The 27,241-nt window shown below is 32.5% G+C and overlaps 15 protein-coding genes across 15 annotated transcripts in view; 7 read left to right on the forward strand and 8 right to left on the reverse strand.

The window, feature by feature from the left end:
* Nucleotides 1-120: 120 nt before the first annotated feature.
* Nucleotides 121-2,261, forward strand: ASCRUDRAFT_91709 (MFS transporter; the record flags this gene model as incomplete). Its single annotated transcript, XM_020195086.1, has 3 exons — nt 121-625; nt 680-2,119; nt 2,229-2,261. The coding sequence occupies exons 1-3, from the start codon at nt 356-358 to the stop codon at nt 2,259-2,261; spliced, it is 1,743 nt and encodes a 580-aa protein (XP_020046662.1). The 5' UTR covers nt 121-355.
* Nucleotides 2,262-2,569: 308 nt separating this feature from the next.
* Nucleotides 2,570-3,589, forward strand: BNA6 (nicotinate-nucleotide diphosphorylase (carboxylating)). The gene has a single exon (XM_020193434.1). It carries the CDS (start codon nt 2,621-2,623, stop codon nt 3,515-3,517), a length of 897 nt encoding a protein of 298 aa, XP_020046663.1. The 5' UTR covers nt 2,570-2,620; the 3' UTR covers nt 3,518-3,589.
* A 67-nt stretch (nt 3,590-3,656) lies between these two features.
* On the reverse strand, nt 3,657-4,823 carry CTK2 (Ctk2p; the record flags this gene model as incomplete). The annotated part of the gene is made up of 3 exons (XM_020191852.1): nt 3,657-4,349; nt 4,455-4,536; nt 4,603-4,823. The coding sequence occupies 3 exons, from the start codon at nt 4,821-4,823 to the stop codon at nt 3,657-3,659; spliced, it is 996 nt and encodes a 331-aa protein (XP_020046664.1).
* A 232-nt stretch (nt 4,824-5,055) lies between these two features.
* On the reverse strand, nt 5,056-6,976 carry CCT8 (chaperonin-containing T-complex subunit CCT8; the record flags this gene model as incomplete). The annotated part of the gene is made up of 2 exons (XM_020191064.1): nt 5,056-6,313; nt 6,404-6,976. The coding sequence occupies 2 exons, from the start codon at nt 6,974-6,976 to the stop codon at nt 5,177-5,179; spliced, it is 1,710 nt and encodes a 569-aa protein (XP_020046665.1). The 3' UTR covers nt 5,056-5,176.
* A 112-nt stretch (nt 6,977-7,088) lies between these two features.
* On the forward strand, nt 7,089-8,143 carry MRP8 (Mrp8p). The gene has a single exon (XM_020189316.1). It carries the CDS (start codon nt 7,333-7,335, stop codon nt 7,960-7,962), a length of 630 nt encoding a protein of 209 aa, XP_020046666.1. The 5' UTR covers nt 7,089-7,332; the 3' UTR covers nt 7,963-8,143.
* On the forward strand, nt 8,070-9,309 carry MCR1 (cytochrome-b5 reductase). The gene has a single exon (XM_020193435.1). It carries the CDS (start codon nt 8,399-8,401, stop codon nt 9,293-9,295), a length of 897 nt encoding a protein of 298 aa, XP_020046667.1. The 5' UTR covers nt 8,070-8,398; the 3' UTR covers nt 9,296-9,309.
* A 184-nt stretch (nt 9,310-9,493) lies between these two features.
* RFA3 (Rfa3p) lies at nt 9,494-9,817 on the reverse strand (the record flags this gene model as incomplete). The annotated part of the gene is made up of 1 exon (XM_020191853.1): nt 9,494-9,817. The coding sequence occupies one exon, from the start codon at nt 9,815-9,817 to the stop codon at nt 9,494-9,496; it is 324 nt and encodes a 107-aa protein (XP_020046668.1).
* A 289-nt stretch (nt 9,818-10,106) lies between these two features.
* On the reverse strand, nt 10,107-11,336 carry NNR2 (NADHX dehydratase; the record flags this gene model as incomplete). Its single annotated transcript, XM_020194607.1, has 3 exons — nt 10,107-11,031; nt 11,116-11,149; nt 11,237-11,336. The coding sequence occupies 3 exons, from the start codon at nt 11,334-11,336 to the stop codon at nt 10,107-10,109; spliced, it is 1,059 nt and encodes a 352-aa protein (XP_020046669.1).
* On the forward strand, nt 11,269-13,418 carry PPE1 (phosphoprotein phosphatase methylesterase 1). Its single transcript, XM_020193436.1, has one exon. The coding sequence runs from the start codon at nt 11,666-11,668 to the stop codon at nt 13,298-13,300; it is 1,635 nt and encodes a 544-aa protein (XP_020046670.1). The 5' UTR covers nt 11,269-11,665; the 3' UTR covers nt 13,301-13,418.
* Nucleotides 13,419-13,515: 97 nt separating this feature from the next.
* Nucleotides 13,516-15,802, reverse strand: QNS1 (glutamine-dependent NAD(+) synthetase; the record flags this gene model as incomplete). The annotated part of the gene is made up of 1 exon (XM_020193437.1): nt 13,516-15,802. A coding segment is annotated over exon 1 (1,954 nt), but the record flags the coding sequence as incomplete, so codon positions are not given.
* A 126-nt stretch (nt 15,803-15,928) lies between these two features.
* Nucleotides 15,929-17,717, reverse strand: FMP42 (Fmp42p). Its single transcript, XM_020193438.1, has one exon. It carries the CDS (start codon nt 17,631-17,633, stop codon nt 15,984-15,986), a length of 1,650 nt encoding a protein of 549 aa, XP_020046672.1. The 5' UTR covers nt 17,634-17,717; the 3' UTR covers nt 15,929-15,983.
* A 341-nt stretch (nt 17,718-18,058) lies between these two features.
* On the reverse strand, nt 18,059-19,334 carry ASCRUDRAFT_76364 (sumo domain-containing protein; the record flags this gene model as incomplete). The annotated part of the gene is made up of 1 exon (XM_020193439.1): nt 18,059-19,334. A coding segment is annotated over one exon (858 nt), but the record flags the coding sequence as incomplete, so codon positions are not given.
* Nucleotides 19,335-21,359: 2,025 nt separating this feature from the next.
* Nucleotides 21,360-23,829, reverse strand: ASCRUDRAFT_153701 (uncharacterized protein). The gene has a single exon (XM_020189318.1). The coding sequence runs from the start codon at nt 23,705-23,707 to the stop codon at nt 21,446-21,448; it is 2,262 nt and encodes a 753-aa protein (XP_020046674.1). The 5' UTR covers nt 23,708-23,829; the 3' UTR covers nt 21,360-21,445.
* Nucleotides 23,830-23,951: 122 nt separating this feature from the next.
* On the forward strand, nt 23,952-25,775 carry ASCRUDRAFT_8606 (uncharacterized protein; the record flags this gene model as incomplete). Its single annotated transcript, XM_020194913.1, has 1 exon — nt 23,952-25,775. The coding sequence occupies one exon, from the start codon at nt 23,952-23,954 to the stop codon at nt 25,773-25,775; it is 1,824 nt and encodes a 607-aa protein (XP_020046675.1).
* Nucleotides 25,776-26,559: 784 nt separating this feature from the next.
* ASCRUDRAFT_76366 (uncharacterized protein) overlaps nt 26,560-27,241 on the forward strand; it is a gene marked incomplete at both ends in the record, with an annotated part of 772 nt that continues 90 nt past the window's right edge. Inside the window, 2 exons of the mRNA XM_020193440.1 lie at nt 26,560-26,673; nt 26,723-27,241. The exon at nt 26,723-27,241 is cut by the window's right edge and continues 90 nt beyond it. Of these exons, the coding sequence (XP_020046676.1) occupies nt 26,560-26,673; nt 26,723-27,241 (633 nt within the window). The remainder of the gene's footprint in view (nt 26,674-26,722) is intronic.

Below are 27,241 nucleotides of genomic sequence, written 5' to 3' on the forward strand. Positions count from 1 at the left end.
CGTCGGGGTGGTTGGCTCTTCGCTTCTCCACTATGTTCTTCAGTTCGGTGCTTTGCTTTCCGAATCAATTGGTAAATGCCGGTCTTGAATCAGCAAAGAAGAAAGAAACTCACAAAAAATCTGCTCAACGTTAAATGACTTGGTAAAAGTATGAAAAGTGTACTTTGAGCCAATCATAACAATTGGCTACTCATCTTGTTGTGTATTATATATAAATCATGGTTTCTGCTGTCTCTGTAATGTTTTATTTTTTTTGAGAAAGAACTCAATTATATCGATTTTGAAAATTTTACTTCAGATTCTATATTTAAGTTCTGCACTATACTCATATCGATCTCAATAATACATATATACTATGAGCTATTCTCAGACAGATTCTTTGACTACGAAAGATAGTCCTAAAGCTCAGATACCAACTAAATCATCTTTTTCAGATTCAGAATTTGACCAAGAAAGCAATGATAATGACTTCATTAATTATCTAAATTCGTCAAATTTCGCAAACAATAACGATACAATCACCAGACAGTTAACTTTAGAAGAAATTGGAAATGAAGTCAAGTTAGAAAGAACAAAAAGTCTCGCCATAACCCCATCTGAGGGCTATCTAAATGAATTAAGAAATGTAACTTCACATTTTTCAAAATTACATTCTCATAAAGACGAAAGTCATTATGAGAATGAAGAAGACCCTAAACTTATTGATCCAAGCACTTTAGATTGGGAAGGTGCTGATGATCCTGATAATCCAAATAATTGGCCAAGCTGGAAAAAATGGTACTCCACTATGACTGTAGCCTGTATCTGTCTTGTTGTCACTTTTGGTTCATCTTTATTTGTTTGTGGTGTTCCCGAATTGATGGTAGAGTTGAATATATCCCAAGAGCTTTGTTTGGCAGGTTTAACTTTTTATTTGATAGGTTTAGCTTTTGGCCCAATTCTAGCTGCTCCAATCTCAGAACTATTTGGTAGAAAAATCGTTTATCTTTTCTCTTTACCAATGTCAATGCTATTCACCATGGGTGTCGGTTTATCAAACAATATTCAGTCGATATTAGTTCTAAGGTTCTTTTCAGGGTTCTTTTCATCTCCAGCCATGGCTGTTGCAGGTGGTACTATTTGTGATATCTGGGAAGTTCAAATGCAAGGTGTAGCAATGGGAACATTTTGTTTGGCTCCATTTCTAGGTCCTGTTTTGGGCCCTGTCATTGGTGGCTTTGTAGCAGAGAAAAAAGGTTGGAAATGGACTCTATGGGTAAACTTAATGGCTGCAGGCTTAATCTTAATTCCAGTTATTCTGCTACCTGAATCCTATAAACCAATCTTATTGAAAAAAAGAGCTAAAAAAAGAGGTTATATTTTAAAAAAACCCGATGTCACTTTAGGTCAATTTCTAAAAATTATAATCGGTGTTTGTTTAGTAAAACCAATTCAAATGCTATTTGTTGAACCAATCGTCATGGTTTTCTCAATATATATTGCATTTGTATTTTCCGTTCTCTTTGGTTTCTTTGAAGCTTTCCCCATCATTTACAGGGGAGTTTATCAAATGAGTTTCGGTGTCTCAGGTTTAGCCTTTCTTGGTATAGGAATAGGTTTAGGTTTAGGAACTGTTTATTTCATTTATGTTGACAGATTTGTCTATTGGAAAAAAAATCCTGATGGAACAAGAGGCCAATTTGATGAAAATGGAAATCCTGTTTTTCCAGAACCTGAAAGCAGATTGGACCTCTGTAAAGTTGGTGCAATCATTTTGCCTCCTTCTTTATTTTGGTTAGGCTGGACTGCAAGAGAATCCGTTCATTATATGGTATCAATAGCTGCTGGTCTACCATTTGGCTTTTCAATGATTTTAATTTTTTTCTCAAATATTTCTTATTTCGCCCTATCCTATCCCCCATTATCCGTTGCCTCGGCTTTAGCTGCAAACAATCTTCTCAGATATTCTCTTGCTTCGGTTTTCCCTTTATTCACTGTTCAAATGTATGATAAATTGGGCATTGACTGGGCTTCATCACTATTTGGTTTCATTGCTTTATTAATGTTACCGGTTCCATGGGTTTTCGCTAAATGGGGACCAAATTTAAGAAAAACCTCCAGATTCGGTTATGCTGCTATGGTTCAAAAGAAACACGATGAAGAAATGCAAATTAATAAAAATGAACAAGAAGAAAATGAAAAATAATAATAAAAGTGACACTTTTCCCACTACTATCACCACCTTTTAGAAGGCCTTTATTTATGACTTTAGAACCACTTGATAATATTATCCTAACATAACCTTTTATATTATATCTTCAGCTTTTCATTTCTTCTTCTATCCTTTTCCTAATAACATTCATTTCATAATCGCAATATATATTCTCTGACTATTCATATTCTCTGGCTATTCATCAATTAACGCTGTAGCAAAATCCAATGAAAACGTTTCCTCCTTCCAAGCCGGATCCCCGTAATTAAACGATCACACGTGACTTAAACCAATTCCGATTTAGAACCAACCTTATTTGACGAGAAATCCCAAAACTCGACTTTTCTCACCTTGTGGAGACAATATTAGAAAGCCTTATTGTTTCAAAGTGGGCAATATTGGAAACAGAATTTGATATTCGATATAAAAATGAGTCTCGATCCACTGCATTTATTACCAATCAATGGGAAATGGAAACAGGACATCACTGACTGGTTGTCTGAGGATGTAGCAAGTTTCGATTATGGTGGTTATGTTGTTGGTGAAGCTTTGACCGATGCCACTTTATATTGTAAACAAAATGCTTTGATTAGTGGTTTACCCTTTGTTAAAGAGGTCTTCAATCAATGTGGAATCCAAAATATCAAGTGGTATTATAAAGATGGTGATTATATAAATTTAAACAAAGAAGGAAAAGTTATAGTAGCTGAAATTCACGATACCCCAGTTAGAAATATTTTATTAGCTGAAAGATTATCTTTAAATATTTTGTCCAGGTGTTCGGGAATTGCTACAAAATCTTTTATAACCATCACAAAAGCAAGAGAATCGGGTTATAAAGGGATCATTGCAGGGACAAGAAAAACTACTCCAGGTTTAAGACTATTGGAAAAATATTCCATGCTAGTTGGTGGATGTGATACTCATAGATATGATTTATCTTCTATGATAATGTTAAAGGATAACCACATCTGGTCTTTTGGCTCAATTACCAAAGCTGTTCAAGCTGCTAAAAAAGCCGGTGGTTTTACTGTTAAAATTGAAGTTGAAGTTCAATCAGAGGAAGAAGCAAACGAAGCTATAGAAGCTGGTGCTGATGTTATTATGTTGGATAATTTTACCCCAAATGAATTAAAAATTGCTGCAACTAACATTAGGAATAAATGGAATAATGTATCTAATAAATCTTTCCTATTAGAATGTTCAGGTGGTTTAACTTTGGAAAATATTAAAGATTTTCTTTCCAATGAAATTGATATTTATTCTACCAGTTCAATTCATCAAGGTTGTGGGATTGTTGATTTTAGCTTAAAAGTTGTTAAATAGTTATTTATAATAAAATTAATAATATATATAGACTTTTTTGTGTTTCATATTTGTTTTTTATATATTTTTCTTGATTACTTGATCTAATTTGTTTTTGTTTTAACTTTTTTTTAATTTTTGTTTTTTGTTTTTTTAACACTCAATCTTCAATTTCATCAATAAACCTTTTTCTTCTATTGCCTAACATATATCTTGAAAATCCACTTGAATTTGAATAATAATTATTAATTTGAAAATAATCGTCTTTTTGAACTAGTTTATCATCAGGTTCATCTAAACCTTTATAATCATCCAATGAAATTTTAAATTTCACCAACATATCATTTTCGGGATACTTAGCAATTAGTTGAGAGTAGTTATAATTATTGATATAAAAATCTAAAATATCATTTAATGCTTCAAATACAAATTTTTTATCACAAGTGAAAAAAATCTCATCATCAAATTGCTCAAGTAAATTTTCATTTTTTTCAATAAATATTGCAATTATTAAACAGGCAATTGAAATACCAGTTGGAGGAACCTTTAGACTTATTTCTGTTAAAAACGAATCATAAACAATTATCCATGCCAAATATGTAATCTCATAATCAATCTCTAATTTTTTGGCAAACTTTATTAAAAATTCTTGAACATGGCATCTTCTAAAATCAAATGATACTGTTTCTAGTATTTTCTTTTCATAATTTAACACCAATTTACGTTCTTGCTCAACAAAATCCAATGATGTTGATCTATGGCATAAAGGGTTACCTGCCAATATTATATCTTTTGCTTTTTTTATTGTATCTTCATTTTTACATGCAAGTAATAAAGATGCATAACCAACTAGCTATATTTTAATAAAAAAAAACAAATGTTAGCAAATAATCAATAAATCCTGAAAAAAAACAAAAAATATAAAATAAAAAGACAAAACCAAAAAACTTATACATACGTAATATTCATTCAATTCAAATTTGTTAAAAAGATAAAACTTTTGGAAATATTGCATTGCACTCTCTAATGTTCTTGTTGGTCTTTATAAAAAATTTATTAGTAAATTGTAATTGAATTATCATCTAAAAAAATTGAATTAAACATACAGTTTTAGATTGTTGCAAATTCCACTCAAGATATTTAATATTTGAGAAGTTCTTTGTCTATAGTTTCGATAATCAGTTATGGTCTTTGATTGACAATATTTTATCTGCTTGGTGGTTAAAAATGGTCTTGATAATTTAAGAGTTGAGTTATGTTCCGTTTTTTTAACATCAGCAGGCGATTTCGTTTTAGATTGAGGTGAGCTTGATGATGAAGTATCCATTTTTAATTGAGACTATATTTGTTCAAACGATTAATTATTTTGTGGTGGATTACTTGTGAATTGATGAGAAGAATTTCTTTCTTAGTTTTGAGTTTCTTTTTGCACACTTTATATTTTGTATCTCGCATTATGCAGATTATGCAGGTTACCCGCAAATAACAAAGTTATCGTGTGCATTTATTTGTATCTTCTGTGCAAGATATTGAAATGCTTGATATAATTCCTAAGAAAAGCGGGTTTATTAATTTGAAATACCAAATTTAATCCATTATACGAGTGAAATAGTATTAATATACTGAAAATTAATGAAAAAAAGGTGTTTCAATTATAAATATTCTATAGGTTTATAAAAATTAATCAGCCATATCCCAATTACCAGGTTTTGGTTGCTGTGGCATTTGAGGACCACCAGCTCTTTTAGCGACAATGATTTGGTCAACAGACAATATGGTGTTAACAGCCTCAGTAGCTAGACTGATGGCATTTTTCTTTGAGCACAATAAATCGTAAATTCCATTTTCTCTGATATCTGTTATACCATCACCGTTTTCATTTTCAATATCAATACCATAAAACAACCCATCATCAGCTTCGTTATTATTTTCACTATCATTTTCAGCTTGTTTCTTATTAGAGACAAGACTATGTTTTGCAAATAATTTTGGTAAAACTTCGGTTGTATTTAAACCTGCAGTGTCGGATAATACTCTTGGAATTATTTCGAAAGATTTAGCAAATTGTTTAATTGGCAATTGTAAAATGTCGGAGCTATTATCACCAAATTGATTTAATAAATGGTACAAATGGGTTTCAGTTGCACCAGCACCTGGACATAAATTCTGGTCTTTTGTCAAGCCCTTTATAGCGCTAATACCATCATCAATGGCCCTTTCAATGTCATCCAAGTTATTTTTAGTTGCTCCTCTAATTACAATAGTTGAAGTTAAGGAGGTATCATTTTCTTGTTGAAAGACAGTTACTCTATCACCACCGATTTCTTTTGTTTGAACAATATCTATAGTACCCATTTCTTCTGGCATTGGAGGGCCTAGTCTTGCTAAAGGAGTTGCACCGCAAACACGACAGATTCTCCTTAAATCGAATTTTGATGGAACTCTTAATGCTAAAATGTTGTATCTGTTCAAGTAATGAAGAGGTAATTCGCCGATATTTTGATTTGCTATGATGACTTTGATACCTGTATTTGCAATTTGCTTTATAATTGAATCTAATTGATTTTCTTCACCCTTTGAAAAGTCCAACATTTCCTGAGCATTGTGGAGTAAAACAGTACCTTTAGTTTCAGTAGCTGAGATATCAATTGGACATGTAAAGACAGCCACCTTCGATTTATTTAAGATTGATTTGACATGACCTTCAGGTTCTCTGGGGAAAACCATACCTTTGATGGCGAAAGAGTTTAAAAGAGTTGAACCCATGATTTTGACTACTCTAATGCTATCGACATTGAAATTTTTAATGATGTATTCCTCTGCTTCTTCTTCTTCTTCTTCTTCTTCATCATCCTGATTCTCATTTTCATTTTTGTTATCGTTAATTGAATTCCGTCTTGGTAAAACGTTTAAAACTGAATCGATTATTAAGTTTGCTAAGAAATCTTCGGAACCGTATTGTTTTGATGCTACTACTGGTTTAATGATCTTTGTTAGTTGAGATTTGCTTAGGAAGTTTGTAATTTTATCAATTGATAAGATTTGGTTAATTGATTCATCATTTAGGATGAAATTTTTAGCCTTGTTATAACCTTGGATGATTTCGATAGGTTTTAAACCAAGATTGATTAAATGCAAAGAATTTTTCAATAGTTCAGAGGCAAAATTTAATAGAAAGTTGGAGTTGTCTCCAAATTCGTCCTTTTGTTGTTGAGTTGCCATGATTAAGATTTTAACAATTGGATGGACAACATCTAATTGGCCTAAAATAGTTGAACAGTCATTTGTTATGAATATGTTTTGGAGATGGTTTACTATGATTTTATTTTTACCACATGGACCCATTGAAGTTAGTAAAATGTTTGTAATTTCATTAACAGCTTCAACATTTCTACCAACAGCGCCATCAGCAGAGGAATAAGATTTGTAACCGTTTTTAAAGAGACCGGCTGTTTGGTTAGCAGGAAGACGTAAAGACATTTTGAAGCAATACAATTGAATGAGTTATAGATAATTATGAGTCAATGCTGAAGCCCGAGCGATGAATTATCTAATTATATTTTGAGATAGCCAAATATCAAGATTGTTTTCTTCTTCTGCTTATGTCGTTGTTATGAAAAGTGGCAGAAATTTTTTCAGTCTGCTTTTCAAAGAATGAGCACGTGTATAACGGAAGCCAACTGGATGGAAGAAGCTTGTTTTTGTGCTATAAATCAAAAGGATGCTGAATTAGGAAGTGTGTAGGATATTTAAGAGCGATGAGGATGGATATTTCTGAGTTTCTTTGTTTTCTCAAATTGAGCTGAAATTGAGCTGAAACTGAGTTGCTAATCAAAATGATACACAATAAATTTGAAGTTGCTAATCTCCATTTAAGAGTCGATATATTGGAAAGGCAGATTATGTTATACGAAAACAGACAGAGTGTGTTCAAGCATGAATTAATCAGTGCTAAGCGTGAATTTCGAAACAGGAACGACACAGCTGGAGTTGTTGAAAATCTAAACCAGCGTACTTATGAGAGCTACTATGAAAAGGTTGCAGATGAGCTAAGGCAGTTGGAGGAGAGAACCATTAGAAGAAGCATAAACAGTCATATCAAGGACACCAACGAGAGCCGTCAGAAGATTGTTCCACTCACTAACTTTGAGGGAGAATATCCTCCTTCTGGTATACTTCCTAGGACAGTTAGCGAGCTCAAGAGAATCTCGAACGACGACTTGAAAGAGGTTCTTTCGCACTATCGATTGGTTCATTCACTTACCCCAGACCCGTACAACATGAGCACCGAAGATTTGTGCGACGTAATTGGCTGCATGACGGATCGTGAGCTGGACCGGCATTTCGTCATCATGGCCGACTACCTCGGAGTGAGGGTTAAGAGAAACGGGATATCCGACCGCAATCCAGATCCCGTTTGCGTTCCCGTGACCGACAGCGTGTCATCCATGGGTGTGGATCTCTAGCGCTGCACCAGTGCAGCTGCGGCGTCTGCCGGGCCGTGGTTATCTTTGCAATCAGTGTCTGAAACATCGGGCGTAATTCCCAAAACGGCAGTTCTCAAAGCGGTCAATCTCCCCAGCCTTAGTAATTGTTAATAATCGTGCGTAATGGCTAAACGTCGCTCATAGGCCCGAGCTCTGCTCCCGAACACCGAAAACTGCCACAATAATCACAAACAGTGTGAAAAATCACTGAAATGGCTATTGCTTCAATGTCATTCGACGAATCGCCAACTTTGCTCTATTTAAACCTTTCTTTCGCCTGTGTGCTCTCGAATTTCTTTTTCATCGTCCATTATTGTAACATTGCATCCCTAATTATTCTATGTCAATTAGTTGCAACTCCTACAGATTTATCCTCAACACTTCTTCGATATATAAACCCTCGACTCTTTTACTCATGTCTGCTAAAAAGTTCCTTGTTCCCTCAATTATCGGTCTTTCTGCCATTGGTGGTTATTACTATTATTCCACTATTTTAAACAAACCCACCCCAAAAATGGCTGAAAAGTCCTGTTGTGCTCCAGCAATCAAAACCTTCACTGGTTCTGATGAGTGGATTGACTTGAATTTGAAAAACATTGAAACTTTATCACACGATACCAAAAGGTTTTCCTTTGACTTGCCTTCAAAGAATCACATCTCTGGTTTAACAACCGCCTCATTGGTATTAGCAAAGGGCAATGGTGTTGTCAGACCTTACACTCCAGTTTCACCTGTTGATTTAAAAGGCGAAATTGATTTTGTTATTAAAAAATACCCAGATTCAAAATTCGGTACTTATATCTTTGGTTTGAATCCAAATGATAAAGTCTCCTTCAAAGGCCCATTTCAAAAGTGGAAATTGGAAGAAAACCAATTCAACGAAATTACTTTGTTAGGCGGTGGTACTGGTATTACTCCATTATTCCAAATCTTGCAAGAAGTTACCTTAAATCCAAAGGATAAAACCAAGATCAACTTATTTTACGGTAATAAAACAGCCGGCGATATCTTATTGAAGGACAAAATTGATGAAATCGCAAAAGCTCATCCAGATCAAGTTAAAGTCACTTACTTCTTGGATGATCTCTCAGACGTTGGTTCAGGTCCCCAATACCAAAAGGGTTTCATAACTGGTGATTACTTGAAAGAAAATATTCCCAAACCATCTAATGACCATCACATCTTTGTCTGTGGTCCTGATCCTTTATACAAAGCATTATCTGGTACTAAAAAATCGAAAACAGAACAAGGTGAAGTTACTGGTGCTCTAGCTGAACTTGGTTACACTAAAGATCACGTCTTTAAATTCTAAATCAAATCAAATCAAATCAAATCATTAAACTATTAAACCATTAAACCATTGTATTGTTGCATCTATTTATAATCCCGGTATGATATAATCATTATATATTCATTATGTATTTCTTATATATCTCTTAGATATCCATTATATATTCATTATAAAGCAATTGTTATTGTAGCACTCAGTAAAATAACTTAATAAAATAACTTAGTAAAATAACTCGGGCAATTGATGGTTAAGTTTAACCAACTCTCCAACTGCCTTCTCATTGATCGTATCCCCACACACTATACTGTCCAATGCTTGGATTTGTAAATCATCATTCACCTTTCCCGTTATTTCATAGTATTTATTGATCTCAAATTTCAAGTTATTTGGTATCTTGATTATAACGTTTCCATTATTATTCAAACTGTTCAACACACCAATGCTACTCGATTTAAATTCCTCAAATCGCCCAATAATTCGAACAATTTTTCCTTTAAAGCTGTTCAACAATTTCCCATCAATTCTTGGTATAGCCTCTGACATCTTGAAATAAATTACTATCACCAATTGCAAACAATTACCACTGTAACAATATCTGATACAATATAACCAAGGTCAACATCAATATCGCCTTCAGCTTAGTAATAAAATCACACAAAATAAAACTTCGTGTCGCGTTTATTTCCAAAACGGAAAATTTTTATTACTAATCACAACCACATAATTAGTCATGTGACACAAGCTGTAATTGCTCCACTTTTAAATCTCTTTTAGGTTTGTTCGTCTCTAAAGTATATAAACTTTTATTTTCACCAGATCATCCTCAGATCAATTAGCCATTGAACTCATCGCTTTCGAAGACATAATTATAACTCTCGCCAACAAAATCATGTAAGTCACTAGCCTGCATTGATCTTCCCATCTTCTTAAAAGCTTTTCTTTGAGCTATTCTCGTAGCGACCGATCCTCCAAAACAGCTTAACAATGGAATCCAATCGTCTTTGATGTCCCTATCATGTTTCCAAAGATTTTGTTTATATGCCTCTCCCCAGCATAAAATTGTTCCAATAATTCCTGTCATAGTGTCTCCTTGACCTCCACATCTCTTGTATGATCCAATTGTATCACTGATTAAAACATCTTTTCCATTTGTAATAACATCATTCTTTCCCTTTTGAAATATAACAACCCCATTTAACTTACTACTTAGCTCACTCGCCAATTGATCTTCTTGGATTTTACTCGAATCAATATTCAATGATTTTATTAATCTTTTAAATTCAGGCAAATTTGGCGTCAAGATTCCTCTTTCATACCCTTTAATTAATTCAGGTTTCAATGATACCAAATACAATGCATCTGCATCAACTATTAATGGTTTCTTGAGCTCTCGAACTCTCAATATAATTCTTTCACATATCTTTAGCATGATTTTATTCCTTCCGAACCCTGGTCCAACTATAACAACATGAACTCTATCCAAAAGCGAATTTATCTTTGGCATTAAATATCTATCAATTAATTCCTCGTCGGTTAGCTCGTCCACTTGCCCATTATTTTTAACACTATTGTAATCACCAGCGAATTGAGCAAGCTTGATTATATCCTCTCGATGCTCTCTCAAGTAGGGATGGACCATCAAGTTTGGTGAATATGTTTTAATGACTTGTGCTGCCTCCTTTTCACAAATAATATGAACCATATCTGCTCCAAATTGAGCTGATGAATGTGCTGAAAAAAATGGGGCTCCAGTATAACTTCAATTGAACATTATCGATTAGTAAAACTGCATTGGAATCAATAAAACACATACTCAATTTGCTTGTTTTCTCAATACATACTCCTCACATCCTCCAACAACAACAATTCTGCCGGCTATTTACCACCATAAGCACATTGTTTCCATCCAGTTAGTATCTTCATGCTTTTTCACTTGTTTTCTCTAAAATCCATCTAACTCACCTTGCCCTTTGTAGAAATTAGGGGATAATGGGGGAACCAACTTTTTAGCCAACTTGATCAACTCCTTTGAGGATTTTTCTGACAAAATCGACTTGATCATTCTTCAATTCTGCTTTGCAGTAAAACAATATAGCCTGTTATTTGAATCACGACAATTGTGTGAATAATATCTAATCAGCTTTGCTCTGATGATGATAATCAAAGCAAAACTCTACGTTGAACTGTGCTGAACCATTTATCGTTTTAAGTTCTCCTTACATAGCGCTACCATCAAGCTACATCTTCACAGCACTTTGAGCTTCTTTTCTTCTTTCTTGCTGATTCTACAGTGCAATATACACACTTTTTCCTCTCTTTTTTTTCTTACTTTTACTAAATTGTTTTTTTTTGTGGGTTTGCACAGTTGTATATATTGTTTTGCTGCTCAAAATGTCTGAGTTTCAACGAAAAATATTTCAAAGAAAATTGCTTGAAGCCGAAATGGCTTTGGGTTTTAACATGAATGAAGGATTGGAAGAAGACGACGATGAAGCTGATCAAGAATCCAATCAAAATACCCATCCAAGAATCAAACACCAGAACATAAATAAAGAACTGGATGTCTCTGGTAATGGCAATTCACAATTAAACAAAAAGGAAGGCCATTCGTTTTCTCCTCCTTTTGCAAAGGATGCTTCTTTTCCTTCAACAACCTCTTCTCCTTTAATCAAATCTTCTTTATCTCAAAATAATAACACTATCAATTTTCAATTAATGCAACTTTCAAAACACAAGAACTTGAACAAAAGCATAAGCAAGAACACAAACCAAATGCTGAAACTAAATCTCAACTCCAACTTCGATGCAAAATGTTGGAGCGAATTTTTTGAAAGAAATGAGGTATTTACTGATCCATCGAATAACAATGAATTTCAAACTTACTATACTCCTCCACAAAATAGAAAATCTCCTTTATTTATATTCCATCATGGTGCAGGCTCTTCTGGGTTGACTTTTGCAATGCTTTGCAAACAGATCAAACAAAACATGATCCACGATAACAATCTCTCAATAAAGAATAATAATGGATTGGAAAATGATAAAACTGTGAAAAAAGACAGCAGTATTGATAAAAATCATGTTAATTCTAACACTGATATCAATGGAAATGTTAATGATCCTGTTGCTGGGTTTTTCTCTTTTGACGCTAGAGGCCATGGAGATACAAAAGTGATAGATAACAATTATTCCCTAACTTCTTTTATTACTGATTTCATTTTTATATTTAAAACATTGATATCGAAAGAACCTTTATTCAAGAATCTTTTATTCGATATTGAGAATGACACTTTCGAAAATTCAGATTATCCACCAATTATTTTAGTTGGTCATAGTTTCGGCGGTTCAGTATTGACCAAATCTCTTACAAACATTGAATTGCAACCCTTTACTAAAAACAACATTATCAAAGGTTTAGTCATGTTTGACATAGTGGAGGACACTGCGGTTAAGGCTTTGAGTGGAATGACACACTTTTTGAAAAGAAGACCAAAGGGATTTAACACAGTGAAAGGTTGTATAGATTGGCACTTAAAATCCAACTTATTACATAATAAGCAATCTGCATTGATTTCAATTCCTGCATTGATTAAAGAATCACTCATCACCACTTCAATAAATACTTCGCATTTATCTGCGATGGATGCAATGAATCTTTTAAAACAACAAAGTAAAAACTCTGTTTTTGATAACCAAAATACTAATTTTAAATACGTATGGAAAAGCGATCTCCTAAAAACTGAACCTTTTTGGGGTGATTGGTTTAAAAATCTCTCAAATGATTTTGTTTCAGCTCCAGTTCAATCAAAATTGTTAATATTGGCAGGTAACGATTCTTTAGATAAAAATTTGATGATTGGTCAAATGCAAGGAAAATTTCAATTGATTGTTTTCTTAGAAAGTGGTCATTTCTTGCATGAAGATTTACCAAATAAAACTGCTTTGAGTTTAATCGATTTTTGGAAGAGAAATTTCAATAACCCAAAATTAAAAATCCCTGTGTTATGGGGCAAGATGAGATCCTAATCTATTTTATTTAAATTATTTCTCTCGAACATGAGATTTTGTAATAATTGTCTATTTTTAAAATATATCTTCATTATACATTTTTTTTTTTATTTTTATTTTAATTTTTATGTTTATCTCGGTTCCCATTTTTATTGCATTTATTAGTTTTATGTATATTACTTGTTGATTTTTCATAAACTTAGAACAATTTAACTCACAAATAAATATGTTTCGTTTATTCAAAAATAAAAAGTAAAAAGAAAAACAAATATAAATTCTATAAAATATCTAATCATTATGTATCATTCAACAGAAAAAGTTTCTAATGATTCCTCTTTTCCTTTTTCAAATTCATTTACTATTTCATCAATCTTTTTGCTTGCCCAAGAAAATCTTGGATCAATTAAAAATGGTCTCAAATCAAATCTGTTGTCATCAGGAGAATATTGTTCAGCATGATAACTTGGTGTTAATACTGTTTGTTTGTGTCTATTTATAGCATAAAAGTAAAAAAACCTCTTTACTTTGATTGCAATATCCTTTGGAGATAACTTGTCAGACCATAAATGGTATAACTTCAAAAACATTGAATATGGGCCACATTTATCTATTTTTCTCAATCTACCAAAAATTGATAATTCTTCATATGTCATACCCATGTCAATTTCATCGGATTGAACGTAATCTTTGGTAATTGGTTCTAGCTCAGCAGTTGGTGTCGCATTTAAAAAGTCGTCAAGAATTGGCAAGTGAAAATGAGTTTCAGAATAATGAATAAATCTTTTGAGATCTGTTTTGGATATCCCACCAATTGGATTGATATCAGCAGAAGAACAGTCATACTTTGTTAAATAACCACGCAAGCATTCGTCGACATTAGCAGATCCTAATACCAACAATCCTCCATATTTTCTGCCACGGACCCATGGTAATAATTGTGCAAAAAGATAAGCTAAAACCATTCTTAATCTTGCTTGGATGTTTTGCAAAGCCAAATTTTCAACTTGGGACCCACCAAATATTTTAAAAATCGGTCTTTTTCCAGTTGCAACTTCAAATAAATTTACAACAGCGGTTACTAAGTTATCCATATTTAAATCAACATGATAAGATCCAATTTTATTTGCTAATTCTTTCGCTCTCGATCTTGTTTCATTTGATGAATTTTCAGTGCCCATAAAACAAGTATGAAATATTCTTGAAGAAAACTCAGCAGGATCCACTGGCAAATATTCCTCATCATCCGGAATAGCTGCAACCATTTTTGCATCTTTGATAACTTGTAAATTTCTATTTTTAGCAGCCTCGGAAACCAAGCAACACATGGAATAAACGATAACAGCAGTTGCACATGAATCAATCCCGCCAGATAAAGGTAAGAAAAACCCGGCACCATGACATCTTCGAATGTAATCCCATAACCAGCAAGCAGGACCAAAAGCAATTTCTTCTTCAGGTTTGTAATAATGTATATCAATAATTGGGGTAGGCTTCAAAGTTGATCTGAATGTGAACAATTGAGGAGATAGTTCAATTGGGACATGTATTCTCTTATAATGGGTGTCTTGATTTACTGCTTGTAAACCATGCGATATTGAGGCTCTATAACTTCTAACATCTTCAAGGTCAATTGTCGCAGTAATAACTTCAACATCATCAAGAGAAAATTGAGAAGCTTGAGCCAATACTTGACCATTAAGAACGACTAACGAACATCCATCATAGTATAATCTGTCACCATCACACCCCTTTTGGTTAGAGTATAAATAAACTCCCCCACACTTTGTTGAGGCTTCAGTTATCAAACTCATTCTTGTATTTAATTTTCTCAATTCGTGATGTGAGCCAGAAGAATTGGTTATAATTTCCACACCATCTAAAGCTAAAGAAATATGAGGAGACTGTGGAGTGAATAATTCTTCACAAGTTTCGCAACCAATAACAGTATCTAAGGTCGAAATAACAGCATCACCAATTGTTACTGATAACTGGCCAGTTAACTTTTGAATCATCCTGGGCAACACATAATCTTCACAATATTTTGGTTTTAACCAAGGAACGAAAAATCTCATTTCCCTATAATTTCCATCATTTGCTAGATACAACTTTGGCCTGATTAAAAGGATTTTACCATTATAGGATAAAACCCTGCAATTGTATCTTCTGTTTTTGTGAATCACAGGCATACCAATATCCAAGAGAATATCATATGCTTCCTGGTTTTTCAATATTGAGGCATACATTTCCCATGAATGTAAGTAGATGTCATTTTCCAAAAAGTGGTCAAGACATCCGTAACCAGTTATCTCTAGTTCAGGTCCAACTCTTAACTTTGCGCCTTTTTGTTTTGCAATTTTAATGCTGTGAACAATTCGATCTCTATTATCTTCAAAATCAAGAGCCCATTGGTTAAGATTGCAGGTAGCAACTGTAATATAGTGAACCATCTTCAAAAATCTCAAAAAAAGTCTTTATTAGCTTATGAAAAATCTTGAGTTTTGCAGCTATGCAATAATTTTCTGGTAATTACACCATAAATTAGTTGATAAGCTATTTAATGGTAATGAGTTTGGGTGATAAAATCGAGCGGGTGACTTTTCGAACCGGAAGATTGCCGAACATCGGAATACGGCAGGATACGGCAGAATAAAGTTCAAAAGTGTATTAAAGAGAATATATAACGAAATAAAGAGAACAATCACTAGAATTCAGCCAACTTCTTCTTTCCAATGCTGGAAGCCTGGTAGTTTACAAAGATTATCAACGAAGAAGAAATTATGAAAGTTAGAGTGATTAGAATCAAGTTAATTGGAATTGGATTCATATTGAAAATTGTATGGGTGTAGACATCTAAAATCTTTTGACAATAATTGAAAATACCAGCAAAGGACATAATTGAACCATAAATGATACCAAAAGATAAAAAGCCAAAGATTTTTCCAACAAAATCACTAACAGTTGTGTAGAAAAACGGTCTCCAAAGCACAAATAGAGAGACATTTAGAATCCCAAAAAAGAAATTATTTTTAACTATACCTGAAACACCAATTACAATGTTTAAAAGTGATAAAGTAGTTAAAACTGTCACAGGCTGATATGTATCCAAGAAGTAACCAACAAATGGAATTGATATTATACCACCTAACGGCAATAAGATGTCAAAAATTCTATTTAAGTCATTTGCTTTATCATTCGAATCAAATAAATATGTGTACTGAGAATTTATAGTCGAAATGAAATAATTCAATCTCAACATTTGAATGACAGTGAAAAGTGTTATTAAAATAAACCAAGCCGAGAGATATTGAGATTTTAGAGGTTTTTCGGCCATAATATTAAATAAACCACCAGAATGTTGTAGCAATTCTTCAGGAGATAAGTTTTCTTCAACTCTTGACAATCTGTTGATATCCACTAATGATGATCTTCTTCTTTGATATCCTTCTATACTTGAAATTGACAAACGACTTGATAATGTTGTAACTCTACCTGATGGATCATCGAGAATACTGTTATTGTTGTTGTTGTTGTTATTACTATTATTTGGAATATTTTCATTATCACGAGTGTGAGGTAATAAAGAAGTTGTTTCATTAACAATTACATTAACATCTTGATTTTTAGATTGGTTGAATTTATTTGTGGGGTAATCTGGAGATGAAGGATTAATTTGAAGATAAGAATCCTTTTCCATTAATAAAAATTGAACTGAAACAATGAAAATTGGAATGACTAGATAAAATTTGAAAAAATCTGAAATTAAAAATTTTGGAAATAAGTTATTGATTATTTTGTAAAAGACAAAAGTAGCAGATGAAGCATCAAACGCTCCAGTCAATAGTGCTAAAATTGTACCAGAATTTATTGGAAAGGAATTTGAGAGTTGAAAACTTGAAATATAAGTAAATGGACCACCCAAAGCTAACAAACCAAACCCAGCCAAATATGGATCAAAAATGTCTAGTGATAAAAAAAATTTGGTATTAATTAATATAATACATGACGATAGTAAAAAAAAGGAACCTATTAGTGAGCACACTTTGGGACCATAAAAATCTAAAATATAACCGATGGGTAACGATGAGACATTAGTTAACACAGCAGAAACCGTAAATATGAAGTTTAGCTTCAAATCTTGTTCTGTGCATAGTGTTTTCTCCAACCCATGAAGGAAATCAGTAACCTGGAATTTTTCTTCGGGAATACAGACGTTTTGATAAACCCCTTCTTTGATTAAAAATGGTTTTAAAGCAGCAAAACCAAATATGGGACCACCAGCAAATATACACCAAATAATTGCGCAACTAACTTGAGCTATTCTCTTTGAGCTAGAAACCTCAAAATACTTCATAGTGATTTTGCTAAAAGATCAAAATTCCTGGGGATACTAAAGAAATAAAAAAAAATAAACTATCGAAACTAGAAAAGAATTGTGAACGCTTTTATAAATAATGGAAACGTCAAAAAATCATGATTCAAATAATAAATCAAAATTTAGAAGATTGATATTTTTTAAATGATAGAAACAGGTTATGTCGATTTGGTGAAGCAATTCGATAACAGAAGGGATTTTTTGCGTGATTAGCCAACACACACAGTAAAACCAATCAAAACAACCCAGAGCCGGCCTATTATTGCAGGGGGTTATGCATTATCTCGCATGATGCGGTTGCCGATTCACAAAAACTAAAAATCGGTGCAACCGGATCACGTGATACACGATTATTTTTTTGAGACTGGGTTTCAGTTTAGAGGCTCCGTTGAGAAATTCCGTTGAGAAATTCTATTCAATTAGCTTAGGTTTCAGTTTATGTATATATGTGTATCACCACGCAGCTGCGCATTGAGAACCGCTGAGCTGGACTAGGGCTCTATTTCTTTGCAAAGAATAGAAGAGTTTTCTGGCATCTTCAACAATGCTGGAGTATCATTCATTTTGATTATCTGATTGTCATAGTAGAACTCAAGATCACCAACATTGACTTCTGCCAATCGAGAAAACGTCTTAAATAGATACTTTAGTTTGGCTGAAGTTTTGAGTTTAAACACGTAAACATCTTTTGTGCTCTGCTCAACAACTTCTACTTTGCAATATTTTGTGGGTTCTGCAACTCCACTTTTGTCGAAATCAACGTTTCCCATAGTGGTGTCCTCATTATGTTCATCGCCATTTTCTTTGCTTTTTATTTTTTGATCAGCTTTGTTAGTAATTTTACTATCCTCAGACATACTTTTGTTTGCAATTTGATTTGAGATTTTAGCTATCTTTTTCGGTTTAACAATTTTTTGAGTTTCCTTTTTCTTTTTACTTTCACTATTCGTAGATTGGTTTTGAATTTCGCTTTTACTTTCATTACTTTGTTGATCTTTACTATTTTCAGCGTTTTTATCGACTTTTTGGTCAACTTTTTGGTCAGTATTGTTTATAGCATTGTGATCAATCTTTTTTTCCGTATTATTATTGAAATTATTATCACCATTACTATTTCTGTTATTATCAATACCGACAGTGGTTTCAATCTCCAGTTGGTCTTTCATTTCAATATCTTTTTCAACAGAATCGTTGTTTTTTCCAATTTCCTGTATTTTCTTTTTATTTTGTGATTTTTGTTTTTGTTTTCTTTTTTGTTTCACTTGTTTGAGAACTTCTGGTTTTGAAATCACTTGCTCCTTTCCCTTTTCGTCTTTCCTTTGATCCTTTAGATCATGTTTTTCGTTTTTTTCTTGTTCATGTTTTTGATTTTCATGTTTTTTATCTAAGAGCTTTTGAATCGAAAAATTTGAGGTGGTTAAAATAGTTGACCTATTAATGTTTTTTGTAGGCGTGGAAATCATACTATTAAATCGATTTGATGTTGAAATAGTGGAATAATGTAAATATGCTTGTACATATGAGCTGACTTTTTGTTTATCAGTCTCAGTGATACTAGGAGATGGAAAAACAGAATTAATAATATCAGCTTGATCATGTTGACTATTATGAATATTGACTATAGAATTTTTTCTATTCTTTTTATTTTTTTTAGGTTTAATTTTTTTTTTTGAGATTTTGTTTTCTTTCTTTTTAGTTTTTTTATTGTTTATTAGATTTTCAGCATTTTCAGGATTGTTTAAATCTTCAGGATTTTTTGTTTTTTCGATTGAATCAGATTTTTCAGATTTAATAGATTTTTCAGGATTTTCAGGATTTTCAGGTTTAATAGATTTTTCAATTTCGTCAATTTTATCAACCTTTTGAACCTTTTGAACCTTTTCTACTTTCTCAATTTTGCCAACCTTTTCAAGTTTATCAAGTTTATCAATTTTGTCAACATTTTCAGTCTTTATCAATTTTTGAGTCTTTAAAGGGGTTTCTCTTTTCTTGAGTTTTTTATGAGTTTCATTTGTTTGTTTTTTAGGAGTTTCAAACACTTTTTTTACTGGAGTCTTTTCAACTTTATCACTTCTAATAACATTATCAGTTTTATCAGTTTTATCAACATTATCAACATTATCAATTCTATCATTGTTATCACCTTTATCATCTTTTGGATTTTTGTTTATAGATTCAGGAATATTAGTCTTTTTAGTCTTTTTATTGACATTTTTAATTTCAGTTGATTTGTCAAATTCTTCAGGTGAATTGATAGTATGTTTATGTTTTCGTGTTTGATTTTCATTGGCAGTTTGAGAATGCTTTTCGTTTGCAATTTGTTTAACATTTTTATTGGAATTTTGATTGACATTTTTGTTGATAATATCATTAGTTAGATCATTGGTTAGATCATTATTTAGAACATAGTTTAAGACATTGTTTTGGTTATTAGAAAGAATGTAATGTTCTTCGTCACTGTCAGATAATTCTATGACAATTCCATTTTCATCTAAAATATCATTTTCCTCATTGAAATAGCTGAGATTTGTTTTATTACTCGCATTATTCTTTTGAATTTGAATTTCAGCGTTAATTTCCTTATTGATTTTGTTATTGATTTCTTTGTCAATTTCTTTGTCAATTTCTTTGTCAATTTCTTTGTCAATTTCCATTTCAATTCCTTTATCAATTTCAGATAGTTGAGTATTTTGATTTTGAATATTATCGGCTTTTTCAATTTTTTGATTTTGAATATCATTATCGGTATTATCTATGTTATCCAAAATACTATTGATATTGATTTCATTGGTATTACTCATTTCTATATCGGTATCATTTATTTCTCCATCACTTGTGTATAAAGAAGTGTTTATTCTTAAGCTATTGGGATTATCATCTTGAGCAGAAAGATTTATGGCGGCAGATTTTGTGGTTTTATCGGATAAGGAAGAGTCTTGAATTGACTTAATATTGGGGAGAGTAGTAACTGAGGAATTTTTTTCGATTTTACTTTTAATATTGTTTTCAATATCGTTTTCAATATCGCTTTTGAGATTCTTGAGACCTTTTGGAGGACTGGGTTCATTGTTGTGATTTGATTCGCCGAATTGGTGGAGTAGTTTGAGATTGAGATTCATTAGCATATCGGCTTCAGTCATTTGCCAGAAATCGTTTTCGATTGGGGTGAAGTTGTCATCGAGGAGATTGCGAGCAAGAGTCCTTTGGTGAAGCATGTAGGAAACAATTTTCTGCTTCAAGAAATCGACGATTTTTGCCTGGAGAGAGAGCTCATTCTGCCTTTTGTTGAACTGGTCGCGTAGAAGGTTGTTGTTGGCAAGCAAGATACTCTTCTCCTTCAAGCTGAAATTCAACTTTTCAGCCAATTCGTTGTTCTGGAGCAGAAGAATCTCGCACTTCTTGGACAAGGCCTGGCACTTTGTGGTGACACTCTCAAGCTGGAGCTGGAGCTGGGTCTGGGGCTGCTGCCTGAGGGTCTCGGTCAGCTCAGCACGTCGTAGTTTCTCGGAGAGAGAGGCAATGGTGGCCCTTAAGGCTGCAAGGTCGCTGGAGCTGGAGGTGTTCCTGGGCTTCTTCTTCAGGGCCCTGGTTCTGGAGAGGGTGGAGGTGGAGGTGGACATGGTGCCTGTGCTGCACTGGAAGAAGAGGCCTTCGTCTCTTTTTGCGTGGTGAGGGCAGTGAGGGCGGGGCGTGTTTTGTAAGGCGATTTGGCTACGGAGGCGGTATAGCGGTGAAGGTAATATAGATGGAGGTAATATAGATGAAGACGATTGTGCTGCTTGTGCTACTTCTCAACAACTGCTGAGGTTGATCTTGCTCTCGAACCACTCGCTGATTCCCTCCCTGGGAATTGCCTCTACGACACTTCCCATTTCGGTGTCGAGATAGCTACTGTAGCCCTGGTAGTTGTTGGTGTTTCTACTGTAGTCGACACTGCTTCGTCTTTCTCTGCTCAGGTACCTTCGTATCTCAAAAATGCACCCATTCACAGAGATGAACTTGAGGTTCTCGTTCAAATGACCCAACTTGAATGCAATGTGTTGCACTTTATACCAGTCGTCATACACCCCATTGTGAATCTCCAACTGATTGTTGGTTTGGTTCGAATTGAGATTGTGGGTGTAGTTGTAGCTATTTAAATCAATTAATTCCAAGTAATTCAATTTCCTAAAATTACTCAATTTCTCAATCTTATACAAATTCAAATTCGAATTAATCCTCAAACTCTCCAATTGGTTCCCATTAACTTCTATTAAATTACCAAATAGCACTTCGTTAAATTCATTCAATTTTTTTAGTATTAAATTAGTAGAAATGTTTTTCTTGATATTATTATCATTGATTCGAATCGATAATTTTCGTAGCTTTTTTAAATTTGGAGTCAATGATACATTATAATTGTCCAATTGTCTTTTAATTGTCTCTTCAATCATTTGGTTCCAATTATTATTATTGTTATTGTTATTGTTATTATTACAATAATCACTTAAATTGATAACTAAATCTAACTCTCTTAGTTGAATACCAAAAAGATTCCCTAGGAAATTGGGAATATGATCATATAATGGTTTTTTCCAATTTATCTTTAAATATTTTAAATTATAAAAATTTATATTATATTTCTCAAATTTCTCAATAAATGTCAATCCATGGTTATCATTAATATTATTAATATCATTAATACCGTTAATGTTATTAACATTGTTAGCATTGTTAATACCAATATTACTTGGATAATGATTATAATCAATTTCATATAGCTCATCAAATTTCAAATACTCAACTCTCTCAAAATCTATACACCCATTCAACAACTCAAACTCCCCAACCTGATTATCATTACTGATTATTGCTCCACTAAGCTCAAGCTCTCTCAAATTATCAAATCTCAATCCTCTCAAATAAATAGGCTCAAAAAAATTATACACCATCTTCATCTCCTCCTGAAATTTACTATTATCATTCTCATTCTCATGGTAATTCAACAACGAGTTATTATTAGGATATATCATCGACTTTTGAAAATTCAAATTCACCAATTTTAATTTCTTAATCCCACTTAATCCATTCCCACTATTAAACAACAAACTCTCAACTATATACCGCAAAATTATACTATACTTGTAATCAATAATTTCCAACTTTTCCAATCTCTTAAAAGGAAACAAATTCTTTAAATAATACTTTTTGTCCTCCAATCCCATCCCATCCTTATTAAATATTGAATCTAGCAAATTCTTGTCTTTCTTGGTAACATTCAAATGAACCCTCAACTCCTTTAAACTATCATAATTGATCAATTTCAATTTCAAAACAGGAAAGTTAATCGAATTCCAGTTGATACTCTCAATCCTCTGAAATTTCTCTAAAAACATCTTCCCCTTCTCCTTCTCTGTTTCTTGAAATATCAACTTGAATGATTCAAAATCACTAATGTTATTTGGAATATTTATCAAATTAAATCTCTTTATAAATTTCAAATACTTGAAACTCTTCTTCTCATCCAATATCAATTTAATAAATTTCTTGAAATTATACTTTGTCTTGATAAACGTAGAATAATTGAAATACTCAATCATCTCCAAATTAAATTCACTATAATTATTAAAGATGATAACATTCTCATATATTCTTTCAATGGTACAGGCAAAAATCACCTTACAGCTCATCGAGAAGTTTAAGGCATCATATTGGTTCAAACACTTGCATATATTTAAAAGCAAATGATCTGGTAAACATGTTAAACATTGTCCATTCATTTTATCCTTATCTCTACCCATTATATTCTTCTTTATATGTTTATTAAGAGCAGGAGCAGGAGCAGTAGTGTAGTTGTTACTGCCACCATACAGATTTTCAGTCCTACTATACCCACCTCTAGATCCATCATTAGACATTGCAAATTGACCAAGACCTCCAGAATATCCAAATTTCTCTACATCCCCATTATTGCTTTGGCTATCAAGATTCAAACAAAAAATGGAATATGAGTGATTAGCTAATAAGGGCAAACCAGAATATCCAATTGGAACACTGAAATCAATGCTGTTCATCTTTGGCAAATTGTTGGGCTCGAAATATATCCAAAAAACAACTTGGAAAGCACTTTCTCAAGCAAAAGTTCCCCATGATCCATTATATTTATATCAACTGCCATCTCCCACCATAGATAAAAACTGCCTTTAAGGCCAGGTCCGGTTTTTTTATGGGGAAACGAGGTGAGAATTAAAAATTGTCTGAGCCTGTTCAAGAGAAGGGTGCAAAATAATCATCCAGCTCTCTCTCATCTTCTTTGCAATGAGCAACACCAACACCAGGTTCAGGCCCTTGAGATTCAACAACAACAGGAAAACCAGCAGATCCCACAAAGGCTCGCCAGTTTCCTTGGACTACTTTGACGAGGCAATCAACCAAGAAGAACATGGCGATAGGTGGCTTCTAACTGATCTCGCAAAGGCACTAAGGTTTTACCAAAAGTCCTTTGAATACTACACTATTTTAAACAGCAGACCTTCTACTCAAAATGCAAATGAACAAAACTCCTACTACAATGCCTCAAGACTCTTGTACAACGTCTACACCGAGTTTGTTAAGCCCAACTGCATTAACTATCAGAAAGACTTGAAGGACATCCAGCTCATGTTGAGTTCAGATAATTCTGTTTTAAAACCAAGTTTGAAGTATGTCTTGCTATATCACGAAAATGCCATCCAGAAGTTGAACAAAGCTGGTGATGCAATTATTATTGGTGATGCCTTGCCTTGGGATTTAATATACAATACTTGTTTAATTTATAATGAGCTTATTGAGGAATTTGAATTTGACGAACTGAATTACAATACCAATTCAGAAAAATTCACTGAAATGTTGGATTATATTACCAAATCAATTGAGTTGGTTGTTCATTTACTAAATTATCAAATGAACGAGTTATCAGTTTTTCTTAATAACATCAATAATAACCAAGGTGATATTGATATAACTGAGGATAACAATAACCAAAATAATATCGCAGCCGATGAGTTTATAAGTCAGGATACAATTACTCTTGAAACTACTCTTGAAACTATAAATTTGGGCTATCTATTTATCATTAACAGTTATGATAATATTTTGAATTTATTACTAAATCCAGTCAATAAAGCTGGAATTTTTGATACTAAATCAATACTACTTAAAATAGATCAATTTACTCATTTTAATGATTTGAAATTTAGTGAAATTAACAATTATTACAATAGACTTAATAATAATAATAATAATAATAATAATGACGATGATGATGATAATGGAAGCCAATTGACTGAAAAATTAGAGGACGACCAAATAAATGAAGTGTTAATCAACAAGAGCGTTTTGAGTTCAATTCAGATCTTGTTGAAATATATAAACTTGAATAACGACTACTACTTCGATAGAAATTTAATTGAGGGAATAATCTCCACCTGGAAAAATGATATCTTGGATAATGAAAAGTTTAAAACCAATTCAGATAGATATTCAATTTTTAGTGATCTTTTGATGAATTATATACTACCTTTTCAGCTTGAGGAAGATAAATTGGAAGCACTTCAATTAATAAATTTAAATTATAAAATTAATCAAGATATTTATTATCAAAGCTATTTGAAATTAAACAAATTAAATGTTAATAGGTTAAAATTTGATGATTTCAAATTGAAATTTAATTTATTGATAAAGATTTTGGATATTAATTTAATTCGAAGTGATAACGAGATTTCAAAACTTCTTTTAACTAAAAAACATAACCTAACAAAACATGAAAATGAAAATGAAAATGATGAAGTCACTCTTAACAATGTTAAAATATTTTTGAAAAACAATTTAAATTTGATCACAAACTACAAAAATTGCAATCAACTTCGACAAATTAAAATATTTGAATATAAATTGCAAAAGATCAAACTCCAAACATTGGTTAGGTCATGTTTATTATCTTCTTCTGCTAATATGTCCACCAAAACCAGTTTGGATGTTCAAGTCCACCACACAATCTTTGGCGATTCTGTTGAGATTGATGCATTTTATTTGTCTGTTATTGCAGAAGAGCTTCAAAGACTTTACGAAAATGATATAAATTATCTCACCTTCAGGAAATAATGAAATAATTAAATAATTAAACAGTTAACGTTGAAACACTCTTAATTGCTGTGTAAATCTGTTGCCAAACAAGCTTCCATGCCAAATAATTGAAGGTGACAAGTTGACCAGAAACATTTTAAAGACTGAGATCAGCAGGAAAGAGCCTTTTCTATTCAAAAGAGCAAGAAAACTGTAGAAAACGCGAAGTTGCTCTGAAAGAAATAAAAAACGTTGCTTTGATCTTTTGGTCTCATGCATGTCAATGCATATAAGTGTATGCTAATTCATGCAACTCAAATAATTGCGCACATTACATACTTCTCAACATGAAAACCTCAATATATATTTGGCTATTTCGCTTCATTTTTGTATAAAGTCTTCTTGATATTACTTATATTATAAAAAATATATAACAACCATGTGTGTTGTAAGGATGAATCATGAAAAGCAAAACGTTTTGGATGGTCTTCCACTGAACATTCTTAAGCATATTTTCCGAAAACTTTCAATTAAAGAACGGTTTTTGTTTATATCATCTACTAATCCTATAGTTAAAAACACATGCCTACAGCTTATATTCAAGAATGTTGAACTAATGTAAAAATTCTCTGTATCNACTGTATGATTTTTGGAAAGGATTGAAGGGTATCCCGAAAATTTCGAAATTGACATCCACTCTTTCTTTCCGACTCAATTTTTTGATTCATTCAACTTGAAACATTTGAAATTAGCTGGAATGAATTTATTAAAAATGGGACGTGAAAGTGGAAATCAGTTAAATCTAACAAGTTTCAAATTGGCAATGAATCGTTTTTCCAGTNTAGAAAATATAAAATTTTCCAAAGCAATTAAGCATTTAGATCTTTCTTCAAATCACATTAAAAATGCTAATGATTTTCCGTTTCCAAAAAAGTTGGTTAGTTTAAATTTGGAGATGAATATGATCTGTGAAATTAGCAATATAGNATAATATCGTCAATGTTGAAAATATTGAAAAATTAGTAAACTTAGAAAAGATTGATTTATCCAGTAACAAAATCAATAAGATGAGTATTCCAGGCAATAGGAAATATCCAAGTAATTTAAAATCATTGAACCTATCCCATAATTATNTTAAAGCATTAAGAGTTATTGCAGAATTGAATGGTTGTTCAAATATAGATCTACACAGTAATGAGATAGTAAAAATTCAGAGTGAATCACAATATCTCATAATCGATAAAGTATTAAAAATATTTCAACAAAAAGAAACAATGTTACTACTCAAACACAGCAAGGAAATGAAGTTAGATTTACAAAATAACCCTTTAGAAAGACTTAAAGGGTTATCAGAATGGAAAAATTTGACTGTGGTTATTCCCGATAGAATATTATATATTAATTTCAAAGATATTCTACAATTGCTAAACCTTAGAGCCATTACAATTGTAAAATGGTCAGATAAACCTGAAGAGGACTTTATCAAGGTAGCAAATGAATTCCCC

This window comes from Ascoidea rubescens (assembly GCF_001661345.1).
Source record: "Ascoidea rubescens DSM 1968 unplaced genomic scaffold ASCRUscaffold_8, whole genome shotgun sequence".
NCBI classification, from domain to species: domain Eukaryota; kingdom Fungi; phylum Ascomycota; class Saccharomycetes; order Ascoideales; family Ascoideaceae; genus Ascoidea; species Ascoidea rubescens.